The 10,645-nt window shown below is 34.2% G+C and overlaps 2 protein-coding genes across 2 annotated transcripts; one reads left to right on the top strand and one right to left on the bottom strand.

Moving 5' to 3' along the window:
* Nucleotides 1-1,066: 1,066 nt before the first annotated feature.
* On the top strand, nt 1,067-2,898 carry LOC111877742 (tyrosine-protein phosphatase DSP3). Its single transcript, XM_023874278.3, has 5 exons — nt 1,067-1,470; nt 1,563-1,656; nt 1,791-1,848; nt 2,200-2,243; nt 2,339-2,898. The coding sequence occupies exons 1-5, from the start codon at nt 1,250-1,252 to the stop codon at nt 2,594-2,596; spliced, it is 675 nt and encodes a 224-aa protein (XP_023730046.1). The 5' UTR covers nt 1,067-1,249; the 3' UTR covers nt 2,597-2,898.
* A 5,803-nt stretch (nt 2,899-8,701) lies between these two features.
* Nucleotides 8,702-9,903, bottom strand: LOC111879243 (uncharacterized). Its single transcript, XM_023875733.2, has 4 exons — nt 9,757-9,903; nt 9,449-9,656; nt 9,197-9,265; nt 8,702-8,859 (listed from the first exon to the last, which is right to left on the bottom strand). Exons 1-4 carry the CDS (start codon nt 9,901-9,903, stop codon nt 8,702-8,704), a joined length of 582 nt encoding a protein of 193 aa, XP_023731501.2.
* Between the last annotated feature and the right edge of the window lie 742 nt (nt 9,904-10,645).

Genomic DNA, 10,645 nt, shown 5'->3' with positions numbered 1-10,645 from the left:
TTAGTAGCCTGCAGATATTAAAAAAACAAATAGTCTTCTTTTTTCAGACTGCAGACATTTGGTCCACCTCTTCTGCTGCAGAGATCTACAGATGTGGTCTGCAAACTGCAGACATTTTGTCTCAAAAAAAACAAACAACACCTATGTATCCACCAGTTTATAAGAATAATTATCCACTATCAGTTCCTAGTTTTGTGGAAACATTTTAGCTAGAATAATTATCCACTATCAGTTCCTAGTTTTGTGGAAACATTTTAGCTCCCTTTCATTATCTTAGTTTGTAAGTTGCTTTTGAATGGATTATCATAAAATTGTTCCATCTCTTCCCTTCCTCTTTGAAAAATTATGTGGAGAATGACCCCCTCGAACAAAGTCTTATCATGATTAAATATATACAAAATAAAATTAGTTATTACATTTATACAAGCTATTTCACCCAAAAATTCAAATAAAAAATGATATAAAATTTCACATCAAATGGTAATCGTATAAATCCATAAATGCCGGTTAAAATGATATTTTTCGACCAAATATATTCATTATTTGTACAATGTATAAAAATGAATAACTAAATACATGCAAAAATCAAAATTTTATTACACCCTCAAGTCATTATACATTTTTATATTTTTCACATAAAAATCTATCAAACGATTTTTGTATGATTTAGCTCATCATTATTTAAATACTTGAAAACTAGCTGTTGTTAAACATAAATAAATAAATAATAAAATCGTACACTTTTATGCATGTAAACATGATTTTTTTTACTATAACGTGTTCTAAAAAAAATATTTATTTTTATTGTTCTAGAATGACATGACAAATCTTTTTTGTCAAACAAGTCAGATATTTCCAAGTTTGGAATGTGTTGAGATCAAGTCAAAACTTATGGGCGTGGCCACCAGAGTCCTCCTTAAATTCAACATACAACATCACATGCACGACATACAACATCAATTACAACGTACAACAAATACAGCATAAAGTACAATCCTTTAAAGCACAATACGTCCACGCCACCCTATGTGGGCGAGATAGAATCCTAACGAACCGTTCTCTTGAATCACAAACTCATAAGATGATTTCCAAAAATTCGTAATTTAAAAAGGAAACAAAACCTAAACTTATATTTTTGGGGGGGTAAGAGAGACGGGGTCGATGCACGTTTCCTTCAATCTTTACACCCCCAATCGCAATCATGCGTTGATTCATATTATCTTTTTTTCCCCTTGATTCAACGAAATTAATGATGGGTTTGAATTTGATGAACATGGAGTGTGGTGGCGCGAATGAAACGACGGAGAACGACGGTTGTGGCGGCGACGGTGATGATGCTGGTGCTTGTGCAGGGGAACCTTTCGTTCCACCTATTAATTTTGCTAATGTTGAAGATCGAGTATACAGATCTGGATTCCCTCAACCTTCGAATTTCCCCTTTCTCGAGACCCTACAGCTTCGATCCATCATGTAAGGTTTTTCCGCTTTTTGATTCAATTACCATGTTTATCGTTTCAATTTTGGTTCAATTAATGATCAATCTGTTCTTTTTATGGGTGTAGATATTTGTGCCCCGAACCCTATCCTACAGAAAATTTAGAATTCCTAAAAGCTCATAATATTCGACTCTTTCAATTTGGAATTGATGGCACCAGGGTAATTTCTCTAATCTCTCCTTCTCAATTTTCAATTTCATTCTTCATTGATTCTGATGCAAATTTGTGATTTCGATCAAAGATCGTTATACAATCTCTTCTAATATTTGTTTTTTGTATGATTTAAACACGCAGGAGCCTTCCGTAGACGTTCTTACTAACATTATCACAGAGGCTCTCAAAGTCTTAATCGGTATCCAATCATGAACCCAAACAATCTACTACAGTCGTTAATTTCTAGATAAAATTACACAAATGGTCCTTGTGGTTTGTAGAAAATACAACTCCATATCGTTTTGAGGAATCTTTAACATTACTGGTCCTTTTCAGGTTTAAAACGTACGCAATGGGTCCTTTTTGCTGACCACAAGGACCAATCATATGTGTTTTAAACCTAAAAAGGACCGATCATTTTAAAAATTCTTCAAAAGGACTTGCATTGGTATTTTCTACCAACCAAAAGGACCATTTGTGTAATTTTTCTAAATTCTCTACAGAAAAAAAATACCAATCTTGTAAATTACTTGCATGTTTTCTTTTGCAGATGTGAGAATCCATCCTGTTCTAATACATTGCAAACGAGGAAAGGTATGCAATAAATAGCAATATCTTTTGATTTTCATTTATTCATGTATAAATTAATTTAAAAATCCCAAATAATAATGATTGTATTATGATGACAGCATCGGACAGGGTGTCTTGTGGGGTCCCTACGAAAGGTGCAAAACTGGTGCTTATCATCGGTAATGGATGAGTACAAGGTTTATGCAGGCATAAAATCAAGAGACACAGATTTGAAATTCTTGGAGACATATGACGTGTCATATTTAAGACAATGTCTTCAGAGTGTTATATACCAGTACCATGGATATGGTTCCAAGAAACGAAGGTTGTTGTCTGGAGAAGATGTGCGACATAAATCGAGGATAACTTCTATATAGGTTGATCATCTTTTTTGGAATGGTTTTTATTTTTATTTTTATTTTGGTTTTGGGGGGTGAAGATGATGTGTTGTTTAATGATAGTTTCGTTTGAATATTATGATACCATACAACCATTGATTTATGTTAAAACATGAGTGAATTCATCATGAAGGGAATCAATTGCATTGTTCTAGTTTTTGGGGAAAGGGAAAAATGAGCGTGTGATTTTGGAAGAAGAATATGGGAAAATGCAACTGTGAATGAGAAAATTTGACTGTAAATATTTATATGAAATAACAGTTTCGTTGCATTATTGTAAATTACTAAATTATACGACTCATATTCATAACATGTAGAACATGAAATACGATAGCATTATGGAAACTTCTCTTGTACAAGTTCATTCCTTTATTTTATTTAAGGGGATGGATTTTTCATAAAAGATATCAATGTATACAGGCCGGTCCAAAGAGATTTGAGGCCCTTACACTAAAAATAACTTGTAAAGGATAACATCTTTTTTGTTTATGTTTTTTAAATGCAGCTCTTTGTTATAATTTGTCCATAGATTGCTTTTGTAATAGTATTGTTGTTCTGGGTTTTTTTCCCATTTTCTCACTACTAGATAAAATACTTTCTAGTTTCTAGGCAACATGTTATTATTTTAATCTTATAGAACAATGCCATTTATATAAACAAGAAAAGTAAAGAAAATGAAAAGACCTAGATGTGAAAATTGTGATGTCAAATTGTTTTTTGACAACAAGGATAAAAAATTCTAAATCATTTGCTCCAACAACAACGATTTCAAAACTTGTGATGTTGAAGCTTTAAATTATCTACATAAAGTAAAAAAGAAAACACATAAATTAACTTTTTATTAGACAACTAACATTAAAGAGAAAACAATGACGAAATTTACACGAATAAAAAAAAAAACAAAAAAAACGAGTCATAAATCAAATTAGCACAAATCAGAAAAATCATAAATCAATATTAGTGTGGCTAGTTAAAATCAGATTAACACAAATATAGGATCGATTTTTTAAGGATGCGTGAAATAGACTATCAGAATCGATATATTAAGAAAGATTGAAATCAGAAGGTTGCATGAAAAAATTAGAATCGATGTGTTTCTTACTATTAAAAAAATCAGAATCTATTCATAGAGTTCTTCGATTAATGATGGTGAGAGATCTATTGCAATGATTATTCAAGAAGAATTGCATGTTCCTTAGTCTTCTTGATTTTGTTTTGGCTCTATTTTCTTTCTTTTCTCTTCCCAACCGCTATACATGATATATCAAGGTTTTTTTTCTAAACTAACATAATAAGGTATATAAAATTGGGCCCTATAAATTTGGAGGCCCTGGGCGGTTTAGCCGTGATATCCTTGTGTTACTACAAATATTCTTCGAATAGCTCGAGAAACAACAACAACGTGGCACGGATCTGAATGTATATTTGGACTTTTTGACAGTACTAACCCTTACAATAAAAAACCTAGAATTGGTAAATGTTAATGTTACTGTTGCTTAATGAACAATGAGTTTTATCCCTAAACTATAAATTTATGTGTTAAAAGGGGAATAGATGCACTTTTATCCAAGTTCACCGGTTATAAGGGATATGATATAGCCAATGTGGAAGCGGTTTAGACCGCGTATTTTCCAATGTGTCTTCAAACTTTAAAGCTTAATAAATAAGATTCACTTTGAAACCCTAAATAAAAAATGTTCCCCATTTAGGAGCAACACAAACATTGGAAATTCTAAATCGATAACTCCAAAATGGCGTCTTCCTCTTCGAATAGCTCGAGAAACAACAACGTGGTTGCGATAATCAACTCTTCATCGGACGTGATATCCTGGTGTTACTACAAATATTCTTCATGTATTTTGACATTTTTAGCAATTTATTTGTGAATTGGTGGAATCTTTTCACTTGCACACTTTTTGGTTGAATTCGTAGGATTGTTGTTTTGACTTGTTTTTAAAATAGTAATTTATGTTTTGTTTGATTTGAACACTTAATTCTTTTTACTTTGTTAATGCTTGGTCTCTTGAATTAGGTTTATCATATTAAAGTTTTTTGTTCATGATGGACAAATTTCAATATAACACATAAGAACCAATTGAATGCTAGCATGTCTTGTCTTCTATAAAGGCTTAACACATAAGGCGTTTCATGAACTAACTCATTTTATGAGCGTTATTATAAATGATACATTGTTTCAGTGAGAGTCTTTAGGTACTATGTGTTTTATATACAAACTTTGTGTAGCAAAATTCTGCAAAATAAAGTTGATGGTATTTATATCATTGTCCTAAATTCAAGAACATGAAAATTGAAATATATTTATGTTTCATAAAGAACTGGCCTTGATAAAGACTATGGTTGGACCAAATAAAAATTGACATGTATAAGGTTATGGCCTTGATAAAGATTATGGTTGGACCAATTAAAAATTGACATGTATAAGGTTAGATTGAACACCATTTTTAATCCACTTTTGATCTATGTCATCAAGTGTATATGTATGGTGATCATTGTAATTTATTCATCATTTAAATATCTGATTAAAATTGTGTTGGTTTGATATCGATGCATAAGATGGACATTAATATTGTTCTAAAGAAAATAAAATGAACATGAATAACAGAGCACCAAAAGAATATGTAATACATTTTAATAGTATAATATAAAAGCAGGAGTTATTAGTAATTACTAACTATTAATACAATATATTAGAAACTAGCATTCTATTAAGTGAGCATTGTATACTTATGTGACATCTTTATTTTCACAGCCAAAGAAGACTGATTTGTTTATGCTTATTTAAAAATAAGTGTATCCTTTTTCGAAAAATAGTATTGCGAAATTTGTTCCCAGAAATATGATAAAGATGTTATCAAAGCATCTCCGAATAAATGAATTTTTATTTAAAACATTAGGATGTCATCGTCAATACAGAAACATAAGTTTAACGAAATATTACAAGTCTTACAGTAATTAAATCGGTGGCTTAAAACTCTTTGAATCTCTCGTCAGAATGTATCTTTAATATCGCTACATGTGATACAACAAACCGAGTGGGTCAAGTTGGAAAACCTAGTGAGTACATAGGGTTTTCAACCCATAATAATATAGTTAATTTGTTTCTCACATATTTCATGTCAAACAATTAACCCGATTATCCATCCTCATTTTCTTTATTTATTCGTCCCTAAAGATTTATCCTAATTCTCATCTCCTACATCGTATTTACCTAACATCGCATTTCTTTATATGTTTGTTCCTAAGGATCATCGTCTACATCACATAGACATTACTGATTCATGGATTACTCCCCCAATATGTATCCAGTAAGGGTTAGAGTATCATCGCATGAATACGTAGTTACTACATCGCCTGAACTCATAACTCATCACCTACAAGTTATGAGTCTGTCGGTGTTTCCACATGACTTGTTTAGATTAGTCACTGGTCGCCATCTATACTGTAACATCCCAAAATTCAAGACTAAAAATTTCATTTTTAATTAAGTTATTATAAAACCAATAGTATAAAAACATTCATAGTGTCATTCCATATCAAAACCAATATGTCAATAATCAAAACATGTCATAATGAAACAATATCAGAGTATAATCCCAAAGAACTCATGTGCGGAAAACATAGTGTGATGCGTTACAATCATGCCGACTCCTTTCCTTTTGAAGAAGAAGTACCTGAAACCAAAACTGAAAACCGTAAGCATGAAGCTTGGTGAGTTCCCCCATCATACCACATACCATACAATACACATACTGCCTAGCATATCGGAGTGTTGGCCTACCCCTTCGGTCTCTTTCAACTGATAACCGCCTAAGTATATATGGGTGTTGGCCTACCCCTTCGGTCTCTTTCAACCGGTAACTACCTAGCATATCTGGGTGTTGGCCTACCTCTTCGATCTCTTTTCAACCGGTAATCGGGGACTATTTCACCCCTACCACCACCACATAATACCCTAGCATATACACATAAATCACATACTGCCTAGCATATATGGGTGTTGGCCTACCCCTTCGGTCTCTTTCAACCGGTACCCGGAGACTATTTCACCCCTACCACTACCACATAAATACATAGCATATCATATCATATTAGCACATAAACATAACAGATAGTGGCATACCAAACAATTATCACACAGACAATCATCTACCTATAAACAAGTACTAGTGGCTCGGTATTGGTGTCTTCGAACCACTTCTACCGGAAAGGTAACTCACCTCACACTGTTGAAGTCCCACTGACAAAAACTCTAGCTGTTGGATGACAGATTCCCGAACTGTCAACGTCAAAATAACACCCAATTAATAATTGGGTTCCAACACATAACATAAGTCCATGCTTAGGGTAAAATACTACTTTACCCCCAACTTAGCTCTATTCAAGCCCAAGGCCCAATCCAACGGCCCACAAGTCAAACAATGAACCAAAGCCCAACATATGCCAATTTTTCAAATTGGGCCCAAACCTTTACATGGTCTTAAGCTAAGGCTCAACCATTTATTCTATTCCCAACACTTGGCATTCCAATGGTCCAATGTCTCATAATCATCAAGGCCCAGTTATGGCCCATCTATGGCCTAATTTTCCAAATTGAGCCCAAACCCCTCACATGGGCCTTACCCTAAAGCTCATCCAAATATTCTAGTTCATATACTTATTATTGGATGGCCCATCAATAGCCCAATCACCAAAGCCCAATAGAAAGGCCCAACTCAAGGCCCAAGCAAAATTGGGGTTTTCACAGAAAATGACGATTAGGGTTAAGTGTTCTTACTTAACCCATTAAGGACTTAATCCATTAATTCCATCACTCTACTAGGTCAAACATACAATGTGGTCAGGATTAATTCATAATTCTAATCCAATGGTCCAAACATTCGGGTCTCGACAATTCCAAATTAACATATCCAAAAATTAGGGTTTTCTAAACCCTAATTAGGGTTTCCAACCTAATCGCGATCCAATTAGTCCATTTGTTTAAACTTTTAGGTTAATTAATTGTTAATTAAGTTGGGCACCACCCACTACCACCTCGGGTAGTGGTGGTTAATAATGGCTCACGGTGGTGGTTATGAATTTCCTTGATTACTCCGGCCACTAAATACAATTATACAACAATATCCAAATGAACACACACACACACACACACTCAGCCACCCTTGTGGCGGCAGGCGGTGGTTGGAGGTGACAGCCACCACCTCACGGTGGTGGTGGTGGCCTTTCTCGTGAAGTCCGGCCTAGCAAACAAATGCCCACAAACTGAAACACGCACACACCAACAGCAGAAACACACACAAACACCTACTTTTTGCCCGGGACAGGAACACCACCACCCACCTAATGGCGTACGACAATGGCAATGGCACGAAATGGCGGGCAGCAGCGGTGCTGACGCCGGTAGAACTTCACCAAGACAATGGCGGCGCCAACGACTGCAGGGTTATCGATCGACGAAATGGAGAAAGGGCATGGCGACCTCGAACAACAACAACAACAACAGAGGAACGGAACCCGCTGGTGGTCCTTGTCGTCACCGACAAAGGAAACAACGATAGCGCTGGAGGGCGGCATGAACGTCGGCAGCTGCTGCAGTGGCGGAGCCAGGGTCAAACTTAAGGGGTATCCCAAAAAAAATTGTGTAATATACAATAAGGAAAAAAAAATAAAAACCGCAATTTCATTAGATATAAAGTTCAATTTCCATAACAAAATTACATTTTAAAGTTCACCTCTTCGATCTTTCATTTTACGAAAGCGAGTAATTACATTTTCAGTCTTAACATTCTCTAGTGCTTGTTTTTATACACTACAAATCAAAGCACTATTCATAAAATTGTCACCTATTCTATTATGCAAATCGGTCTTCAAGAACTTCATTGTAGAAAAACACCGTTCAACGGTTGCGGTTGCGTCGGGCAAAACCAAAGCTAGTTTTAATAATCTATAAACCAAAGGAAAATAGAGATGCTTTCCGGTTTGCAATTCCCTTCAAGTTGAAAAATCTCTCATCATGGAGCAAAGAGTGATAATAGATATCAAGTTGTCCATTAAGTTGAGCCCTTTCTAAATCATCAAATCGTTTTTGTATATTTCGCTTAGCTTTAACAACTTTGTTTTATCAAAACTAGAAAATGATTCACAAGGACTCAATGCCGCCATGTTCTCCATCAACTCCGTGCCAACTTCACTAAATCTATCCCCAAATTCTTGAATTTGCATATCTAAAATTATGTTAAAAAATCACAACTTCAAAATAATGTTGATTAGTCTTATTGGTCCTACGCTTGCGTGGGGTAACATAATATCCCGACATGTCCACAATTCCAATACTATGTTTTTCACAAAAAGCACATACCTTCTTCCAAATTTGTGGAAACCCATCATTTTTTCTAAAAACTAGCAATGCTTTCTTTGCCCCTCTTACTAACGAAGTCGCTTCCAAAATATTTTGATCTTTTTTTTTAAGATGATTTGACAAGGTATCCGTGAGACATAGAATTTCCAATATCAAGTGTAAAAGAAACACGAAATCAAGTGTCTTGAAATATGACAAAATACCCTTTGCTTGATTACGGTTAGATAAAGTAGACCCCTCCTCTTTGACGTATTTAAGTACCGCAACAACTTCTGCAAACAAATTCACGAAACTTACAATTGTTCTAAAATATGAACCCCATCTAGTATCTCTAGCTCGAACAAGAGAAATCTCTTGATTCAACCCTTTTCATGTTTCTGTTTCACCAATACCAATTTCAGCTACCACTCTTTCTTTTTACATCTCTCGTATCATATCTTTTCTCTTACAAGAACCACAAATGACAGTAACCACCAAAGCTAGTTGTTCAAAGAATTCATCAACATCATCATGTTTCTTTGCAACCGCCACAACCACTAATTGAAGTTGGTGTGCAAAAGAATGTATATAATGTGCAGAACTGTTTTCATTTAAAATCAAAGATTTCAAACCGTTGAATGCACCACTCATATTACTTGCTCCATCATAATCTTGTCCCCTCACCTATATATTTAAAAAAAATTAATAAAAAAACTATAAGAAATAAAAATAAAACTAATATCGTATTAAAATTTAAAGGAACAAATATTTTATGATTTCTCACCTGTGTTATACTCAAGTTATTGTTGGAAAATACGGTATCAATGGCGGCTTTAAGAGTCAAAGAAGATGTATCCAACACGTGAATAATTCCAATAAATCTTTCCTTTACAATCCCTAGTCTATCAACATATCTCAAAACTATACCCATTTGTTCTTTTTTGGAAACATCACTAGACTCATCAACTAAAATAGCAAACACATCTTTACCAATTTCATCACAAATAGACTTGATTATCTCTTTTGGAAATCAATCGACAATATCTTTTTGAATCGTGGGAGAAGTCAACTTTTCATTTTTTTGGAGCATTTTCTAAAGTAACTTTAAAAAAATCTTCTCATTATCTTCTCTAATCAAAGAAATACTTCAATGAAAAGTCCTTTATTATTAGACTTTTCCGTCTCATCATGTCCACGAAATGGTAATGCATTTTTCAATAAAAATCTACAACTACGGATTGTAGCACGTAATCGAATTTCATAATTACTTTTCTCAAGTTTTGTTTTCTTATGCAAGAGTTTACCAATAGATTGGTTTTTTCTCAATAGCTAATCACACTTTTCTTGGGCCTTATGGTGATAACTTTGAATATTACCCATATGTTTCCGGAATGAGCCTTTTTTACTCCAATTGTCAAAGCCTTCGATTATAAATGCATCTCTTCCACCTTGTTCCCTACCATATCTCCAAACAAATAGCAACAAAAACAATATGCCTTCTTATTTTTTTGCTATACTCTAACCATGGAAAATCAGTAAACCATTGCACAACAAAACGTCTTGGCTTATTACTAAATAATGTATATTCAAAACTATGCCCCTTTGGATGACAAGGCCCTTTAATCAAATATGCCCTCCTTATTTCATCCCTTTGATTAGGATTATAAGATGTA

Source organism: Lactuca sativa, chromosome 9 (assembly GCF_002870075.4).
Source record: "Lactuca sativa cultivar Salinas chromosome 9, Lsat_Salinas_v11, whole genome shotgun sequence".
NCBI lineage: Eukaryota > Viridiplantae > Streptophyta > Magnoliopsida > Asterales > Asteraceae > Lactuca > Lactuca sativa.
Note: the sequence above shows the minus strand (reverse complement) of the source record. Positions and strands in the feature narration are given on the sequence as shown.